General features: G+C 56.3%; 1 protein-coding gene across 1 annotated transcript in view; it reads left to right on the top strand.

The window, feature by feature from the left end:
- The first annotated feature begins 1978 nt into the window (after positions 1-1978).
- MPRIP (myosin phosphatase Rho interacting protein) overlaps positions 1979-19670 on the top strand; it is a 73648-nt gene continuing 55956 nt past the window's right edge. The window contains exons 1-3 of the mRNA XM_062503634.1: positions 1979-2098; positions 12833-12910; positions 14727-14792. Coding sequence (XP_062359618.1) covers positions 1979-2098; positions 12833-12910; positions 14727-14792 — 264 coding nt within the window. The remainder of the gene's footprint in view (positions 2099-12832; positions 12911-14726; positions 14793-19670) is intronic.

The raw sequence follows: 19670 nt of genomic DNA, 5'->3' as shown, positions 1-19670 counted from the left end.
ATCTGTGGCACCAGGTGTGTGCTGCGAGTGGCCCTGGCAGGAGGGAGAGAGATGATTAAAGTTGCCTTTGATGAAACAAAAATTAATAAACAAGCAGGCAATTGTGCTGGGCTTTATTTACTCAGGATGACAGCGCGGAGCCGGCGTGGCGAGGCCGCCGAGACCGGGTCCCACATCAAACAGCGGGACAGCGCCGGGCGCGAGGGGACCACGCCGTCGCCTCTTCTCTGACAGGTTTTTCCTGGTCCAAAAATCCAGGAAGATCCATGTGCCTGTTCCTCATAGCATCCCACGCTGGTGGGGAACACTGGGATGAGCAGGAGATGCTCTGTGCCGTGGTGATGTCTGACTGTGGTAGGATGTGTCAGGCATTTTGGAGGTGCCACTCGGCACCTTTGCTCTGTACCCCTGCCCCAGGGGCAGCATTCCCACCTCTCTCCTGACCCAGTGATGCTCCACAGGCACTGAGGTCCCTTCCCTGGTGCTTCTGTGCAGAACCCAGGGGCAGAGCTGGGAGGCCAAACCCATGGCCTCACACCGGGTCCTTATCAGCCGGTCAGGAATATTTACCTGCCGGTTTCCACCGGATAAAAATTCGCTGGACAAACAGGAGCTCCCAGCTGGCCCCAGGGCAGTGGCACAGCAGGGACGTGGCTGAGGTGGGATGTGCACCCCGTCCCTGCTTCATTCCTGGTCTGTCCCCAGTCCCACAGGCCACCGAGGTGCCACAGGAGTGCGAGGGACATTGTCCCCACCTAATCTGAGTGTCCGAGGGTTGGTGACCCCTGTGTGCCAGGGTTGGGGACAGGGTCGGGGTCATGAATTGTCACCCCCCAGTGTGTCCCACTGCTGGGATGGGCTGTGTGCGCTCTTTGGGGAGGTCATTGTGCTCTAGGGGGACCAAGGGTGGGGGCACCGGACAACTGCTCCTACAAGGGGCTGAGCTGAGCTGAGCTGAGCTGGGCTGAGCTGAGCTGAGCTGGTCCAGGACAAACTAAACTGAGCAAAGCCCAGCTGAGCTGAGCTGAGACAGGCTGAAGAGAGCTGAGCTGGGACGAACAGAGCCAAACCAAGATGTGCCATGCTAAGCTGAGCTGAGCTTATCTGTGCCAGGCTGAGCCAAGCCAGGTTGAACTGAGTTGGGCTGAAAAAAGCTGGGCTGAGCTGAGCAGAGCCGAGCCCAGCTGCGCCAAAATATGCCAAGTTGTGGTGGGCTGAGCGGAGCCAATCTGTGCCAGGCTGAGCCAAACCGAGCTGCGCCGATCTGATTCGAACCAAGCTGGGCTGAGGCAAACCGAGCCGGGCCGGGCCGAGCAGAGCCGATGGGGGCCGAACCGAGCCGATGGGGGCCGAACCGAGCCGATGGGGGCCGAACCGAGCCGATGGGGCCGATCCCGCCCCAGCTGTCAGCGCACCGCCTCTCCCCCGCGGCCAAGGCGGCCCCGCCGCGCCCGCCCCTTTCCTTGCTCCCCATTGGGCAGCTCGGCCTCCCGTTAGGGGCGGAGGCGCGTTCTCATTGGTGGGCGGGCACGTCAGTCCGTGCTGCTGTCCCGCCCCTTTTCCGCCTGGCTCCGCGGCGCTGGAAACTTTGCGGACGGCGCAGTCGGGAGCGGCTCCCGCAGCGCCCGCACACCCGGCCTGCCCCGCGCCGGCCCCCGGCCCCGCATCGCACCGACCTCCGCACCGCCTCTCACCGTCCCGCCCGGCCCCGCACGGCGCGGGCAGCGCCGCCCCTCCGCGCTCCGCCGCCGCTCGGCCATGCGCGCCCGCTGAGCCGCAGCAGAGGCGGCCGCCCTGCCCTCCGCTCCCTCTGCTGATATTTTTTTTTTTTTTCTCCTGCTGTATTCGCTGGGGTTCTGTGTCGGTTTTTGCGTTCCCGTGACGCCCCCCGCGGGCGCGGGGCGGCGGCGATGGGCGCGGCGGCGGGCGGGCGCTCCGCGGGGCGCTGAGCGGGCGCGCAGCGGGCGCGGGCCGCGCCATGGCCGCCAAGGACAATCCCTGCAGGAAGTTCCAGGCCAACATCTTCAACAAGAGCAAGTGCCAGAATTGCTTCAAACCCCGCGAGTCTCACCTGCTCAACGACGAGGACCTCAACCAGGTGGGATCTTACCCCAAAATCCACTGTTTTCCCCCCAGAACCCACCCCGGTGTCCCGCCCCCTGCCCGCCCCTTGGGCGCCCTAGGTCTCCGTGAGGTGTCCGCTGTCCTCGTGAGTAGCCTGGGGTCCCGCAGGTACCTTGGGAGCCCCCTGGGTAGTTTAGGGTCCCATGGGTGTCCCGATGGATAGCTCAGGATCCGCTGGATAGTATAGGGTCCCACGGATAGAACAGGGTGCCACGCGTGCCTCTTGTCCCTATGGTTGGTACCGGATCCCATGGGATCCCCAGGGGTCCCACGGGGTGCTTGCTGGATATTGTAGAGTCCTGTGGGTGCCTGCTGCTCCCACAGGTACCTTGGGATCATGTCAGGGATGCTGTGGGGATAGGGACCTACAGGTATCTCTATATTCCATGGGGTGTTGTGGAGCTTCAAGGGTGCTCCCTGGTCCCATAGGATATCTAGGAACCCCATGGGGTGTTCGCTGATCCTGCAGGTAGCCCAGGGACCCACAGGTAACCATGGGTTCTGTGGGGTGTTCAGGGACCCTACTGGTGCACTCTGATCCCATACAGTGTCCAGGAGCTCCATGGTTGCTCTCTGGTGCCATAGGGTATCCATTGATTCTAGCATGTGCCTGCTGGTCCCATGTGTAGCCTGTGGTCCCTTGGGGTGTCTGCTGACCCCATGGGCAGCACAGGGCCTCACAGGTATTTGTGAAGCCCATGGGATGTCCAAGAGTGCTTTGGGTGCTACGTGGTCCCATAGAGTGTCTAGAGATCCCATGGGATGCCTGCTGACCCCACAGATTCCCACGTGTCACACAGTGTGCCCACTGGTCCCTGAGGCCATGGCTCACCCCAGTGCCACCTCCCCTGGGGCCTCACCCCTGAGGCCATTTTGGAGCCCTGCACCAGCATTTGGGGTGATCCCGTCTCCTCTTGGGGTGCAGGGCAGCAGGTGGGGGGTGTCCTGTGAGCTCCATCAGGTGATCCAGAAAGTCCTGGGAAAAACTCGAATGAAAACAAAACGTCTCCTCCTGGACGTGCCGGACATGACCCCCCTGCTTTCCTGGGGACATGGGAAAGGGTCCCGTAGCCCCTTTGCGGAGAGGGATCAGCGCTGGGGGCTGCCTGGGCTGTGCCTTCCTCCTCTTCCTCCTCTTCCTCCTCTTCCTCCTCTTCCTCCTCTTCCTCCTCTTCCTCCTCTTCCTCCTCTTCCTCCTCTTCCTCCTCTTCCTCCTCTTCCTCCCAGGCCTCCCTCAGGCCCAAGGCCGGCGCTCCCATGGCAGGGGTTGTTTAGGGCACGGGGGGCGTTTTTGGGGTGCGAGGTCCCGTCCGTGGTGTTGGGGTGAGGGGAACAGGGCCGCCCTCTCTCCTCCCACACCTTTCTGGGCGAGGGCTGCCATCCCCGCTCCCGATCCTATTATGGCAATGAGATCAGACATATTGCGCTCGCTGGGGGGGCGGCGGAGCGGGAGGGGGGGGGGGGGTGCATCGTGAAATCTGAGGGCTAATATGGAAAAAATGTAACTGGAAAAAAATGCCGTGGTGTGTGCGGGAAAGGGGAGGGCGGCGCGGAGAGTCGCGGCCGTGCCCAGACAAAGGAGCCGTCCCGGAGGGGGCTCGGGAAGAGCCCCCCGCTCCCGACCGGCCCCTTCTCGCTGCCTAGGGATTGCGCTGCCTCCTGGTGCAAAGCTTATTTGCTCTTGTTGTGGGGCTCAGAGCATCGCACTCTGCCCGCCATAGCGTCTGCCCGCCCTGCCACGGGGGCCACCCGCCTCTCTGGGGACCCAAGGATGCGTTTCGGGCAGCCCCTCGTTGGCTTTGTTCCCGTCGGGGTGGTGGGTGGCCCTGGGGGGCTGCCCCCACGTCCGCTTCCTATGGGGTCGGGGTCAGCCCTGTGGCCGGATCCAGGCCTTTGGTGCGGGGGGCTCCGGTTGGGAAAACGGCGCAATCCTGCTCGGCTTCTCCCTTGCAGCTGGGGTGAAGTAATCCCGCTTTCCCAGATAAGATGGTGGCTGTGGTAGCGTGTGATGCACACACGCACCTCCCTCCCTGCCTGCAGCTCCCCGTGCCCAGGACCCCCCGGCCGCGACCACCCCAGCGCATCCCCGCCACCCTGCCCGCATCTCTTCCCAGTTTGTGCCCCGTTTCGCAGCCTGGCTGGATGTGGGGGTGTGCTCCCTCCGAAGCACACCCAGGAATAACGGTTCATTTAACAGCTCTGAATGTTTCTGCCTTTTAAACTCAAACATTTGAAGCTTGGGCTGGGTTGGGGGGTGGGTCTCACTCTGCAGCGTGGAGGCTCGGTGCCCAGCGTGTCCTGCTCACCCCGTGGACAGGGACAGTGTTGGTGATTACCTAGAGTCAGGCTGGAAAAGTCTTTTGGAGTCATCTGACCTTTGTACTTGGCTTGGAGAAAAGGTGAAGGTACTTCACACTTACTCACTCGTGTCTCTTTTGGATTTTTATTAGATAAAAATACCTGTGTGGATGTCAGGAGCTTCCCCCACTGCTTCCCGGGGTGCTGCAGGGCGCTGGAGCCCCTCGGGGCAGAGACCCAGACTATGTTAGCAGAGTCACAAATATTTAGCGGTAGTAGTGGATTTCCGTCGTACTCGGGAACCGGCTTAGGAATGGGGCTGGGAGGGGGGAAATCCAGCCCCAAACATCAGGATTAATGAGCTGGAGCTCTCTAATAATAATCAGACTTAGCGCTTCCAACTTCAAAGGGCTGTGCAGACGCTAAGTCCCTAATCCTGGGAGCGCTGCGTTCACGAGTTGTTTTTTGTGCGTGGCTGTGCTGCCGGATGGGGCTCAGTGTGATCTGGGACAGCTTCATGCGGTCCCACCACCTGTTGGAGACGTGACTGTCCCCTCCCATGGCTGCAGGTGGGAGGTGATGTGCCCTTTACTCCCCCCAGTCTGTGTTTGACCTTCTGGGGTGCCCACACAGCATGGGGAAAACTGGGTCAGTCAGCGCGGCTGTTCTCCCTTTCGGAAAATCTGTTGCTGTGGGTCGTGGGCTGTCAGATCCCTTGATCCTGTGTGATGGCAGGATCTAGCTGCTGGCAGACACAGTGCTGTTGGTGGCTCTGTCCTGTGCCACCCACCTGTTGTCAACTTGTCTTATGCTGCTCCTTTCCCATCCAGGGAGAAATTCCCTTTTTGCGGGAATTTCCACTTTCCTGGCAAGACATGCCTGTGCTGGCATTGCACAGTCCCCTGTAACCACCTGCAAACCTCATATGGAACTCAGCTTTTCAGAACCTGCCCTGGGAAGATGCATGGTTCCCAGGGTCCCCCTCCTGTCTCCAAGAGAAAACCAGCCTGTCCAGTGGGACCCTTTTCCCAAGCAGCCACCCAAGGCTCTCGTGGGAGAATCTCCATGGGGTCTCCACTGTCCATGCTGGCTGCTCTGGGCCTGACCATGTCTGCACACACATGTCCTTGGTCTGAGATGAAGCTCCCAACAACATGGGACAGTCTGGGAATTAACCTAAAAATTTCGCCTGGCCTGAATTGGAAGAAGAGCAGAGTGTAAAGCAGTTGCTTTTAATTTTCTGCATGCATTTGCTCTCTCGGGGCGTGGAGACTGGCACAGATAGAGGAATTTGAGGATGTCTTTCCAGCTACCAGTGTCTTTTTTTCCCCCCTTTTTTTTTCTTTTTATTAGAGATCATGGCATAGATGCCCGGAGGACCACCCAGTTAGAAAATAGAGCTCGCAGACTTCTCCCACTGCTTCTTCCTGTGACCACCCGTGCCCAGTGACAGGGGGTGGTTATTTCCATCTCTTCTCCACTGGACATTATCACTTTCCTACTGTTCTGGATGCTCAGCAACTTGGTGGCCAGCAGCCCTGAGGCTGGAGTGTATCAGTGTCGGGTCGCAGGCTTGGCTTTGCTCTGGGACATTGCATCCATGGGGCTGGGGTGCTCTGTGCTGCAGGGGTCTTGTCCTGGCTCCTTGCATTATCCAAAGGGTGACAGGGTGAGGGATCATGTCCCGGCCACACTTTTCCCTCCAGTCCTGCTCCTTTCTAGGAGGAAAACCCCCCATTTTCCTGGAAGGCAGCCCCTGCGCTTGCATTCCCCGCTCCCCGCTGGTTGTATCATGCTGCAAAAATCTGCCTCTACTTGACTGATTATTACCACTGAACAGGGGGAGATTTCTCTGCAAATGTCAAATTTGCCTCTGTCGGTGGTTGTGGAGGGCAGGGACATGGGGGGGGGGGCGGGGCACAGCCAAGGGGACTTGGAGGGCAGGGTCATGGTGGCTCTGCCCTATGGGCAGCATCCCATCCTTGGACAGTGACGTGCAGGTGGGGAGGGCAGCAGGCACTTGGAAGCTGTGTTGGATGCTGGTGTTGATTTGGGGTGCACTTGAACCTCCGCCTGGCCCAAGGGGAGGGACGTGGCGGCGCCTTTGGGTGCTGGAGAACCGTCCCCTTTGCACATTCACTCGCTGCTGGGTTTTTGCATGGCGCCGCACCTTATCTGCACTGGCACCTGACAAAGTGATAAATCCCCTCTCCAGCACTGTGGAGAGATGTTGTGGCTTCTCCCAGGCGCTGAGGAAGGCCAGTGGTGGGAAGTGGTTAGATACGCCTGCTCGCTGCCAGGCACACAGCTTCAGGGCTGCTCCAGGAGGAACTGGAATTGCAAAGTCCATTCTGTCCCACTTCATTTTGCTGCTGCTTGACAAATTCTCTGTGCGTGCTGCAGCCGGCCTCGGCCAGCTCTTGCTCCGACTGCCCCAAGGCGATGGCAGCACTCGCCCGGGACCAGGGGTGTTTGCAGTAGGAGGCCGGCTGTTTGCACGAAGGGTGAATTCAACCTTTCCCCTTCCTGTTCCTCTGGTCGGTCGGTCACTCCTACTGCCCACTGTCCTTTGGGATTTGCCGACGCCTGGGTCAGTGCTAGAGGTGTGCCAGGAGGCCTGTGCCATGCACAGTGCGCACCAGCTGGTCCACAGCAGTGGCACTTGGTGCTCCTTGTGCCCCAGGTCCAGTCTGACTAGTCTGGTTTGGCCTTGTGCTGCATGTGGAGATGTGTTGGTGGTGAAATCCTGGCCTGGGATTTGCAGCTCTGGCAGTGGCTGACTCGTGTCTGCCTTGTCCAGATGTGTTTTGGGAGAAGAGCAGGATATGCATGGAGAGAGGACTCTCTGTATCATCCAGGGTGGCTTCCAGGAGCTGCCCAGGTCTCATCCTGGAAATAGCACTGTTTGGACTGAACCCAGGAGCAGTGAGTAGCCACTTGGATGAGGAGCTGGGGGATGGGAGAGTGTTTTTGCTTCAGGAATGGTTGTGGATGCTCAGAAGCAGCACTGCAGCCTCCGCGCTGGGGTTTGGCGTCACCAGGTGACAGACAGCAGAGGGGAAATGTTGTACAGGCAGAGAAACAGGGATATAAGTAGCTTAAGTACTGAGGCTGGGCTTCATCCCAGCTTTTGGGATTGCTGCTGGAGCGTGGGTTTGCATAGCAGTGTTTGCAGAGCCTCTGGACAGCTGTGGTCACGGGTCTCTGGTGGGTCTCCATCTGCCATCCCACTGGGAGCACTCAGAATGTCAGGTGATGCCTGTCTCTCAGTTCCTGGAAGCCTTGCTGTGGGCAGAAATGCCTGCTTGGGTATCACATCCCATTCCCTCCCTGAACACCATGCCACCTTCCCCATTCTTGCCGAGTGACGGCTGCTCCGACTCATCCATCGACGATGTTCTCTTGGCTCCAAGGTGTGCAAAACTGAGAGCAGAGCAGAGCTGAAACGGCCCAGATTTCCTATTTTGAGGTTTCAACCACAGTATTTGTGGTAACTTTCTCCTTGAACTGTGTCAGAAATTTATCCCTTCCTCTGGGGAGCTCTGAATGGATCAGGAGGCAGCACACAGGCAACGATGACCTTACTGTCCACACTTTCTGGGTCTGGGTGAGAGCTGTGACCCCACTGTGCTGCCCTGGGTGTGGGGAGCAGCAGAGAGGCTCGCCGCTGTCAGAAGGGCTCCTTTGGTGAATATCATGGCTGACCCATAAAGGTGATGGAGCAAGTTCCACCATAGATTCACCCACGGCCTGGATCAGGTCAGGTACATCATTCTTTTGTGGGGCTGCTGGAAGCCCTGGCATTGCTTCCCTGGTGCACAGGGCTCCCTGCTCCCAGTGCTGGAGGCAGAGCCTAAAGCTCCAATGCAACAATCCATTTTTCTTCCCCTTCCCGCTCAGTTGCCAAGCCTGAACAAAACAAGCCCTGCCTCCACCCGAGACAGGCTGATTACGTCTGCCGGCAGCCTAAACAGATTATTCCTCCCGCCACGCGCTTGGAGCCAGGAGTCTCTCCCGGCAATGGATTCAGACTTCTCTCAGAACATGTGGGGCTGGGTGGGCACTGGCTATTGGGGGCATCCCAGCCCACCTGGGTGTCCAGCACCCCAGCAGCAATGTGGGCTGAGTCTGGACCCTAAGGGGGAATGTGGATGTCGGTACAGCTCTCCTGTTCCACCTTGCAATGAACGCCTGCTGCGCTGTGGGGCTGGCACGGTGTGGCTCTGCTGCCTCCTGCGTGCTTGGCAGATTTGTGTGGGGAGGGAAAAGCTGAAGGTACCACCAAAAACACAGGAGGTGTGAAAGCTGGTCCAACAGGCTGTTGGTCACAGCCCACCTCCAGCCCTGTGACATGGCGCTCCGTGGGCTGCCACGTTTTTGTGACCCAGCTTGCCCTCTGTGGCCCTGGGGGTGTGTAGGGGTTCCTCTATCACCCTGGGCTTTGGGAGGTGCTGAGTGGCTCTGCACGTCCTTCAAGCCCCATTCCCCATCTGCTGGGAGTTGTGTTCCCAGTGCTGGTGGAGCTGGTTGGGGTGGTTTGTCCATGCCTGGGCAGCATCAGCACAGCAGCCTGACAGCTTTGTGTAAACCCAGCTGGGGCCACTTCCTTGTCCGCTTCCTCCCACCCGCCGTGCTGCCGGCAGCGCTGGGCTGGAGGCAGCATCTTCCCCCTGGCTGCACTGTAGGCCCGTGGGCTGAGGGGATGCAAGCAGTGGCTGGAACGGTGGCCTGATAGGCAGGTGAGGTACTGCAGGTGCCCCACAGCCCAGCTCCAGTGTCGGTTCAAAGGTGGGATGCGATACCTGGACGCTCCCAGAGGCGTGACAGGAAGCGGAGTGGTGACGTGGGGGTGCTTCTGCCTGAGTCAGCCTCAGTCCCAGCAGTCCCACGGGAGGGATTGGATGGAACTGGGCACTGTGGGGCTGCAAACTGGCTGCAGCTCTCACGCCATGGTGAGGTGAGCGTCACGCCATGGTGGGGTGAACATCACCCCATCCCAGCTCCATCAGCAGACACTCTCCACTCTGCTTTCCCACGGCATTTTGTGGCTCACCCTCCAGTCAGGTGCTTTCTAGATAAAAGCAAAGCCACCCACCCAGCATCCTGTGTGGCTGCTACCTGTGGAGAAACTATCTGGAGCGGCCCTTTGGCTATCACCAGGACTGCCAGGAGGCAGACAGGGCCCTGTGTGGTTGAAGGCATCCTGGAAACCCTGGCGTTGCTTTAACACCATCCCTGAATGTGAGGTTGGACAAATCTCCTTGAAAGAGGGAGATTTTTGCTCTGAGGTCTTGGTCAGTGCTGATTGTTGCATTTTTCTCCTCTTGAGGAGCTCTCCAGAGGAAGCCAAGTCAGTGGAAAGGACATGTGATTCCAGCTCCATCCTGGTGCTCCACCACCCTCTTGGACCTGCCTCCCACATTGGGTTTATTTTAAACCTTTCCTCAGCAGGGCCATTCCAATGCAGGTGTGATGAGCTTATTTCATACACTTCGTGTGCTAATTCATATCCCTTTCATTTAGGCTTGTATCTCTCTGGGCATTTGCTTGGTTTTAGCAGGAGCTTGTTTTGGTTTGGCTTTAAAAAGCACTGCTGCGTGTTCATTTGTTGATGGGTGGAACCAGACTGCCCACGCTGCCTGGCTCTAATTCGTACCTTTCAGCTCCTTTGGTTTCAATATCTGGAATTGGATTCTTCTGCCAAAATACGTGTAGCCCACTGGTGGTTATTTATGATGTCAGTACAGAAATGGCCGTGCTCTGTGTTAAGGGTGTGTATTTCAGGTGCTCAGTGTTTATTTGCAGACAGTTTGAGCTAAAATTGGAGTGGCTGAGGGCAAAAGAATGTCTGCTGGGGAGTGTGAGCCAGGTTGAGGTAGGGCAGGACTTCATGCCTATAATACTGGGTTAAGGTTGCTTGCTGCTGGTTCTGGTGATGATGTCCCTGTTGGTTTCATGGTTTCTTTGTCCCTGGTGTGGCACTGGGACCTGCCTGCTGCCTGTCACACGGGCTGGATTCTGTTTGGCTGCAGTGCTGTGGCTTATGTCAGGGAGAGTTTTTGCTCATGGAGCTTTGCTGGGTTGAGCAGTTGCTCTTGGTCAGGAGCTGTGCTGGGGCACAGACGGGAAAACTGGGGGGATGGAAAAACTGGGGGATGGAGGAGGGCTGAGCCCTGCCCACAGCTCAGCTGTCCAGAGCATCACCAGGGTGCTGCTGTGGTGTAGTGGTGCCAAGCGTTCAGATATCACTGTCACCCTCTTGTTCCTGCATGGTGGAAGCCACTCCTAAGATCTTCTCAAGCCCCAGTTGCTCAGCACTCGCCCTAAATTCTCTCACGGGAATTTGGGGACCCCGTTTCCTGTCACAGTTGAAGGGTCTCTGAGGGGTCATCATTAGTCACTTGCAATTCTGCTTTTGCCCTGTAAAAAACAAGAGAAATCTGGGACGTTTGGCTCTTCCCAGGCCACGTGGGTGGCCGTGGCCACATCCCAGCATGGCAGGGAGCACCGGGATCCCCCGCTCTGGAGTCCTCCCATCGCGTGGGCACGGATGCGTCACGGGCGGCTTTGGGTGGGGGCACGGAGCGGGGTGTGCCGGGGGAGTGGCAGAGCCTGGCTCACCTGTGGGGTGCTGGCAGCGTGGGCGGCTCGGAGACTGGCACGGAGCTGGGCACGGAGCAGTGCTGAGCAGCTGGAGGTGCCATGGGAGCCATGGGCGAGCAGGGCACCGGTGTCCAGGTGAGCTGGGCAGGGGTGGTAGGGGGCTCCGGACCCTTTGCCAAACCCAGGGAGGGTTGTGGTGCACACAGGTGCCTTTCTGCACCCCCAGTGTGGTCGTGGGAACAGGTATGGGGTGCCTTGGACCCTCCTAACTCCCCCAGATTGGATCCAAAATCCCAGCGTTTCATTTTCATTGGTTTAAGTCTCATTTAAAGGGGGAAGGAAGGAAGGAAGGTCTTCTCAAATCGTGTTTTCCCAGCTGCTGGGAGAGCAACACCTCGAGCTGGTATGTCATATTGTGAAGGGGATAAGAGATTTTGTTATTTCTTTTCACTTTATAAACAGCAAAAGGTCTCCTCCGGCGTGTTTCCAGTTTGCTTACTCAGTGCTTCATGCATTTGACAGTTTCTGGTGTATAGGCAGTTTATTCTATTGTTTGCAGGGATTTTTCCAGAGGGAATTTTTTTTTTAACATTACAAAACCACAGAAGCTGGCAGGAAGAATCTAGGGGAGGTACTGGATTGGAAACAGTTTTAAACTTTAAGGAACAGAAAAGAATGAAAGCAGCAAGATTGAGTGAATCAGTTAGAGAAGAGCTGGGAGTGTGTGTCCTTGTGACTTTTTGGCTGGGCCAGGGTGGACGTGCTTGGATGTTCCATGGTGGAAAGCAGTGTTCCCAGAGCCAGGGTCTCCTGGAGCTGGATCTTCCTTGGGTTTCCTCCCTCCTGGTCTGTCTTGGTATCTGTGGAGCCGCCTTGCTGGTGTGGCAATGCCTTGCCACTCTTGCAGCAGGATTTGGCCCCAGCCCTTGCCAGGTGTTGGCTCATCGTTCACAGCTTGACAAGGCAGCAGGAGCGGTGCCTGCAGGACTTTGCGTGGGAGGACATGCTCTGTGCCCATCCCCATCCCACTGCTTGCCGTGGGTCAGCTTCACCCTGGCCACTTCTGCACCCAAGCCACCGCTGGAAAGAGCCTGGATATTTTTTTTCCATACAGCAGTGCTGCAAGGTTCTTTCCGAGTATTCTTTCCCTTTCTCTTCCCGGCTGGCTCAGTGAGCTGTTTTCCCTCTTCCTGGCTCTGACCTTCATGTGTGCTCAGCTGTGGGCCGCTGGATGCTGCTGGTGGGGGGAGAGAGCTGGCAGGGGCTGCCCCTGCAGGGAAGCAGGAGTTGGATGTGCACAGCACGGGAAGCGGCTGGGAGCTGGAGAACTGCCAGCACTGGGTAGTTTTTCCTCTCTTAATTAACGAACGGAAAACATGGAGCTCTCCTTTGGAGTGTGTTTTTGCTTTGGAGTAGAGGCACGCTGCCGATGGCGTCGGGAAGAGCCGGCAGTGGGGATGGGCTCTGTTGCTCGGCTGTACCCTGGAGGTTGGTGCTCCGGGCACGGTGCCATGCAGGAGCAGCTGTGTTTGGAATTTGTGGCTGGGATTTTGCCTCCTCCCGAGTCCTCGTCTCAGTGCCGTTGGCACACAGTGTGTGTCACACCACAGGTTGCCATCAGACACCACGTTCCCTGCACTGGGAAGGCTGAGTTTGCCTGCATGCAGGAGGCTGAGCTCACACAGCTGCCTTCGTGCTGGGGCTGCTGCAGTTTCCCGTGGTCCCTGACCATTGATTCCCTGTGGTGCTGATCCATGTTGAGCCATTTTCCGCTGTGTGTGAGTGTTTCTCTGCTGTTTTTTTGCAGGCCAAACCCATTTATGGTGGCTGGCTGCTGCTGGCCCCGGAAGGAACGGACTTTGACAACCCCGTCCATCGCTCCCGGGTAAGTGAAGCTGAGACATCCCCTCCCCATGACGTTGGTGGGGGTGGCAGGAGGAGCAGCAAGGGCTGTTCCTGCCCATGGAAGTGGCTGTGACCCTGGGAGTGCCGAAGGCACTTTGATGCACCCATCCCCTCGTGCAAACCAGGAAGCTGGGAGATGTTTCCGGCAGCAAGGCTGGAATACCTTCTCTGGGGTGCAAGGTCTCCCGTGCTGGGCAGCAGCCTGGGGCACTGCAGCTGCAGGTCAGGCTCAGTCTGTGCAATTGTATTGCTTGTTGCTTTTGCTTTTTGATGTTTTGATGCTGCTCTGATTTTCCTGACTTGCGTCATGCTGCTAGGAAGGCAGTGTGGTGTGGGCTGCATGACTCTGAGCTGTGCTGTGACCATCAGAAGGGCTCCCTGTTTTCCTTTGGGGCTTGGAAACAGCTACTTTATTTTCTGCAGCTCATCATAAATGTGCCCAGAGCTCTAGAGGGAGGCTGCATCACATCCCCTAGTGTGGATATGCCAGTGTCAGGCAGGTCCTGCAGCAAGGAAGGGACTGAGTGGTGGTTCCCATTTGCTATAACCCTAAAGAACCCTAAAGCCAAATGCTGGCAGCAGGGACCTGCAGACAGAGCAGGACACACTCAGGTCCTTCCCAAAGGGTTTTTCTCATACCTGACAGAAACAGCAACATCCTGTGGGGTCAGAGCATCGCCCACTTTCCTGTCCTGGGAGGTATGAGTCTCAGAAGGATGTGGCCAGGCTGATCTCCTTTCACTGCTGGCTTGTGACGAGGACTTCCAGCCTGTCCCCAAGCTTGTCTTGCAGGGAGCTTGCTGCTGAGGCTGCCAGTATGGGGCTGTCTTGTGTGTGGGAGGGATGGCAATGGTCCGTGAACCTTCTGTCATGCAGCCAGAATGCTCTTGGAGCTGTTTGTAATAAAAAAAATCACTCCCGAATGAGCAAGAATCGAGTTTTCAGTTCAGCCTGGGGTATATGGGTCATTACTTGGAGTCACATCTTGTCATAGGCTGGCTGGCCTGTCATAAAGGGGATATGGGACATGGGTCTCCCCAAAACCCAGGCTGCCTGTTAACCTGGGGCTTGTGGAGGTCCACAAGGTCCTCCACAGTTCTGCTTGTCCCTGAGTACCCTGGACTTTGCCCAAAGGGCTGAGAAAAATGAGATAAGAATTGCTGTACTGGGGCTATGAATCCAGGACTTTTTTTATTTCAGCCTGCTCAACCAGTTTTTGCTCTTGGCTGAAAACGACCTGGCACATATGAAAAAAAAAAAAAAGGCAGTTTTCCAGCCAGATCAGTTCTCCAATCTGATTTGCTGTGGAGCTGCAGAGGCAGCAGTGCCAGTGTGGTGCCAGAATTGCCTGGGCAGTGGCATGCCAGAAGTGCAGCCACCATCCAAATTGAGTTTGTGCTTCTAGGGGATGTCTGATATGACACCCTGTCACCCTCCAGCACTAGATGCTGGAATATATGATGCAGGATGAAATTGAGGGCTCAGAGCATTTAGTTTGGGGATCCTTCTGGTGTCCCCAGTATTCATGGCATGAACCTGAGTCAGGAGGGGTTCATTTTGGATATTAGGAAAAGGTTCTTCCTCCAGAGTGTGGTGAGGCACTGAACAGGCTCCCCAGGGAACGGTCAAGGTTCCAAGGCTGCCAGAGCTCAAGGCAGTCAGCACTGGGCAATGTGGGCTGGTGCACACATACCTTTGGCAGAATCCTGCCAGCTGATCTGCAGCTCCAGTGCTCCCAGTGAGGTCGAGGGACTGGTGGGCACTGTCATGACCCACCTTGATGTCTTCTCTTGCAGAAATGGCAGCGTCGGTTCTTCATCCTCTACGAGCACGGGCTGCTGCGCTATGCCCTCGACGAGATGGTGAGTGCTGCCTGGCTGTGTCCAGGCTCTGGGGATCAGCTGGGTTGTCTGCTGTCCTTGGAGTGCTCTGCCAAGCCAGAGGAGAGTTGTGCTCGCTGGGTTTGACTCTGTGCCAGGCTGGGTTTGTGTGGGAGCTCAGTGGACGCTCTGCAGAGGATGGTGAGTGTTTCAGAGGCGTGTGAGTCCCGCCTGGCATGGGATTCATCAGCTGCTGACAGATCCCACACTGGCAGGAAGTGCTGGAGGGGGTCTCCAAGGTAGTTCCTCCTCCTTTTTGCCCAGTTTCCCAGTGCCAGCTGGGTTTTGGTTGTGGTGAATCACCTTGGCAGTGTCCGAGAAGGAGGCCCTGCCTAGTGATGCCCATGGAAAGTAGGTCAGCTGGAACAACTTCCAGTGCCTGCCTGCCCTGGAGCTGCAGCTTGTCACCAGCACTGTTCCCATCAGTAAAAGGGGATCAAAGGAAAGGAAACCCATCCTCTGGGAGCTGCAGAGTGAGGCTGAAGAGCCCAGTAGGTCAATCCCAGGAGCACCCAGGACTGCTGATCTGTCCTGCTGGCTGCAGCAAGCCCACAGGAGGGTTCCCAAGGCTGAGCAGGCCAGCACAGTGACACCCATGTGCTGGGTTCTGCCTGGGCAGGAGGTTCAGGAAGCCAGCTGGAGAGAGCACACGTGTGGGACGGGGACACATGGGGACCTGTGTCTGTGGCAGGGATGCTCCCTGCGAGGTCAGTGTACCTTGGTCCTCCTCCAGTGCCACCTGGGAGGGCACCGTGGAATGAAGAGACACACGAGTGTGGCTCAGATTTCATGCTATGTTTGTTTGTATTTTTACTTGGGGTTGGTCCAAGTTCCCTAAATAATTTAAATGTCTTGGGTAGGAGCAGTGGAGTCTTTAATACATTTTCAGTGTCAGCAACCTGACTCTGCACTGGGCTGGTGTTTCCTGTCCTACACTGACAGAAGGGTGCTTTGTGTCTGGGTGGAGTAGGGAGATTCCCCAGTCTGAGGTAGAGGTGCAGGAATGCTGGGCAACACAATCTGGAATATTTTTTTGCTGTTTCGCATCCTGACGAGGTTGGACTGCGCCAGGTTCTGCTGCATCTGGGCAGAAGCAGACAGGCAGTGCTCCAGCCCTGTGCCACAGGGGCCATTGTCAAAGAGCACCCAGAGGACAGCAGGAGCATCCTGCAGCTCTACAGGCACCTGTTGGGCTTTTTCCCCTTGAGAAGGGAAAAATGGAAGAATACAGAGAAAAAGGGAAGGTACATGTGCAGCATGGGATGGTGTCCCAGCCAGTGTGACACCACTGTACTGGCTCCTGGACTTGCTGCCCCATGGCCACTTGTGCTGTGATGATCGCAGGACAGTCTGGCCATGTCATATTCATAGAGGAAGCTGTCATGGATCCTTCCTCCTCACTGGGATTTGACACATGGTATGAAAATACCCTCCTGACCTTTCCACCCCTCCAGCTGCGCCTGCTCCTTGCCCTTTCCCCAACTCCCTGGCCTGCTGAGGAGTAACAGGGCTGGGACCTCATCCAGGGGGTGCCAGCAGAGACACTGTTTTTTTCCATGAGGGATACACTGTGCAGTCCACTCAGGGATGATCTCCCCTCAGTGTGCCCCACTGAGCTGGGTGGGGGTCCCGTGGGAGCCTTGGTGTGGAGCAGCCTCTGGAACATGTGGGAGCTGGCTGGAGACCTCCCAGGCAGTCACAGGCTGGGATAGAATGGCTCTGCTTGAACCTTTCAGACATAAATTTTGTGGGTTTGGAAATTTTTGCTCTTATTAAAAGCGGAATTGGAGGGAAGGGGCGAGCTTGGGAGGGGAGTCCTGGGCTGGTAATGCTGATGGCGACATTCCTGTGCCTGGCCAGGGAGGTTCTGCTCCTGGCACCCAGCGGGTTGGAGAGCAGTGGTATGGGAGTCTTTTGCTGTGGGATGGGTAAAATTTGGTGTTGGATTGGAGCATTTTGGGCATGGAAGGTGGCACAAGCAGGCACCAGCTGCCTTACTGGCATCCAGCTCTCTCCTGAGACCTGCTCAGGTATATCCCAGAGCTGATCCTGAGTCTGTGCTCCTGCTTGGCCACCTTCTTTCTGTGTGTCCATCGTTCTGTCTGTCCTTGCTCTGCCATCGTTCCAGTCTGAAAACGAAATGAGTTCTTCATGATGGCTGAAATAGGGAGAATTTGCAGAGGTTATGAGCCTTCATCCCCTCGGACCAGGCTGAGCTGCCAAACTCTGTCCCTGGGGTCTCCCTCTTTCAGGCTGGGTGCAGTTGGTGGCACCCAGAACCAGCCAGGCCCCTGGGAATGCCCAGCAGATCCTACTCCCTTTCCCTCTGCCAGCAGCCATTCCCAGCTCTGCCAAGCCTGCTCAGGAGTACAGAAATTCCTGCCTCCCACCTGTGGGTGGATGTGGAGGTTGTGTGATCACTTGGGGATGCCTTCCCATGCTGAACATCTGGGATTGCACCCCGATGGTGGCTTGCTCCTGCTGTTTGATAAACCTTTGTGCTCGGACTGATGATGACAGGGGCTGATGATTCTCTGCAGCAGCTGGAGGATGACAAAGCCACTCTTACTGAGAGAAAGCAGGAAAGAAGTTGGGGCAGGCTTGGGATTGAGCTGCTGTGTTGTGAGTGTCCAAGGACAAGTTGCAGTTCTGGTAAAATGCCCTGTGGTGTCCAGTGAAACCACTGCTGTGGGAGAGCAGCCCAGCACTGCGGTGCTGGGGCAGTCCAGGACATTTTGTTTGGGATATGGGAGCTGCCACAAGAATAGTGCCAGGCTCAGGGGCCAGAGCCAGCAAGTGGCAAGTGCAGAGCTTTTGCCTCCTTTTGTTTTGATTGCTGCGATCTATAATTAGCGGCCGAGGTCTCTATAAATAGAGCCTGTCTGCGTGGGAATGGAAAGGCAGGAGGGGTTTGTGGGGATGGGGAACGCTGCCATGTCCCTCCCAGGGCCTGCAGGTGGGCCCATAGCCTCAAGCCCTGATTGAGGATGGATCCAGCCCCACGGCTGGGGCAGGTCAGAGGAGTGGGTCTGGATCTCCAGGCCAGCTTCTTTATGAGTCACTGCATGTCCAAGGCCAGGCCTTGCCTCTGTGCCTTGGTTTATCCCTGTGCCACTTCTTTTGAGCTGGGATTTATACTAGATTGGCATTTTGCATCCTTCCTGGGGGTATTCTTGTGTCACATCAGGCTTCCTTTTGGTAGCTGAGACTATTAATTTAGAGGTTTTTTGCTTTGTGCATATGCTGGTTTGAAACAAGGCAAAATTCAGGCTTGTCTGGAAGCATCTCTAACTCACTGGTGCTGTGAATGAGAGGCAAGATGAGGGCATCTTCTGGATTGGCTCTTTCAGCTTCTCTGCAGGGATTCAGGAGGAGCACCCCTGGGCATGACATACCCATTTTGCAACAAACTGACCTCAGTCTGTGTCCAGCACTTCCCAGCTTGATGAAATGTGTGAGCCCTATCTCTTCTCTGCTTCTCCCTTGCTGGAGTCAAATTGATCTGTGAACTGGGAAGGGATCTAGGAGGATGCTTGAACCAGTAGTCAGCTACCTCAATACCAGAGTTTGCTGGGGTTGGATGGTTGTGTCCTCCATGGTGGTGTTGCAGACCCTTCCTGAGCTCAGAGCTGGGTGGTCCTGCTGCTAAATCAGGAACTCTGATGGATCATAATGTCATTAACCTCAGTACAATGGAGCCGACATCTCTGTTCCAGCCTGTGATGGCAGGGAGGGAGGTCCAGAGGGAGCTGGGAGCTGATGGGCCTGGGGTGGGATGAAGAGCGAGGCCAGCCTGGCATCTGGGAATGGTTAAGGGAGCAGTGGGACCCCTGGGCTGGGTGTATAAATAGGAGAAGAGAGGCCAGCTCAGAGGTGGGAGGTCTGGCACTATACAACAGAGCTGTGGGGTCACATCTGGAGACCTGCTCAGCCCCAGGCCCCACTCCTGGCCACAGAAACCTAAGGAACTGGTAAAAGGGTAAAAAAGGAGAATGGTGTAAGCATTGGTGTCAGCTGGATGGGGATCAGAGGAAGGGATGCATGCTCAGTGATGCTGTGATCCACAGACCTGTTGTAATTATTGTTTCCTAATTCATCCCCCTCCAAAAACCTCTTTATTTGGAGAAAAGAGGCATTTTAAAATGTCACTGTCAGCAGAGCTGTGCTACGTTAATTTGCATTGTAGTTACCTCCTTTGTCATCTGTATTGTTTTAAGAAGCTAAGAACCCGTGTGTGTGTTTTTTTTCCCTCCTTTTTAGATCAAAGCAGTTTACTTCAGTTCTGGCACAGAGTCGAAATTCATTGGCAGGGATTAAAAACGAACCTTAAACATCCTGGCCTCTCTGTCCTTAGTTTTTTCCACACGTTTTGCCATTTAAATGTTTCCAAGCTCTCCCTGCGCCCTCCTCCGTGGGAGCACCAGGCTTTACAAACCCCATTCCCCTCATCCCCAGTGGTCTCCCCCATGGACACAATTTTGCCAGTGCCTCTGTTTGCCAGATCAGGACTTTCAGTTTCTGTTTAGCATAAAAAGCTTTTGGCTTGAATCAAAGCGTGTTTGAAATTTAAAGTAAGCAGAGACAGGAAGGCTGGGAGGGACTGTGTGAGGCTCAGGCGGTGACAGGGACCCCCATCCCAGTTTTTTTCCAAGACTGGATGTAGTCAAGTCAGGGTGGACAGTGTTCTCTGAGGAGGTTTTATGTGGGATGTTTGGTGCACATCTCGTAGATGATGCTGTAGCAATAAGGAAATGATGGGAAAATTGGGAAGCAGAGATCCTTTCAGGGAAGCTGCGTGGGAAAGGGCTACCTGAAATCAGGGTGCTAGGGAGAGGGGACAAAGTACATGCTTGTGACTGC

Source organism: Cinclus cinclus, chromosome 16, assembly GCF_963662255.1.
Source record: "Cinclus cinclus chromosome 16, bCinCin1.1, whole genome shotgun sequence".
Lineage (NCBI taxonomy): Eukaryota > Metazoa > Chordata > Aves > Passeriformes > Cinclidae > Cinclus > Cinclus cinclus.
Note: the sequence above shows the minus strand (reverse complement) of the source record. Positions and strands in the feature narration are given on the sequence as shown.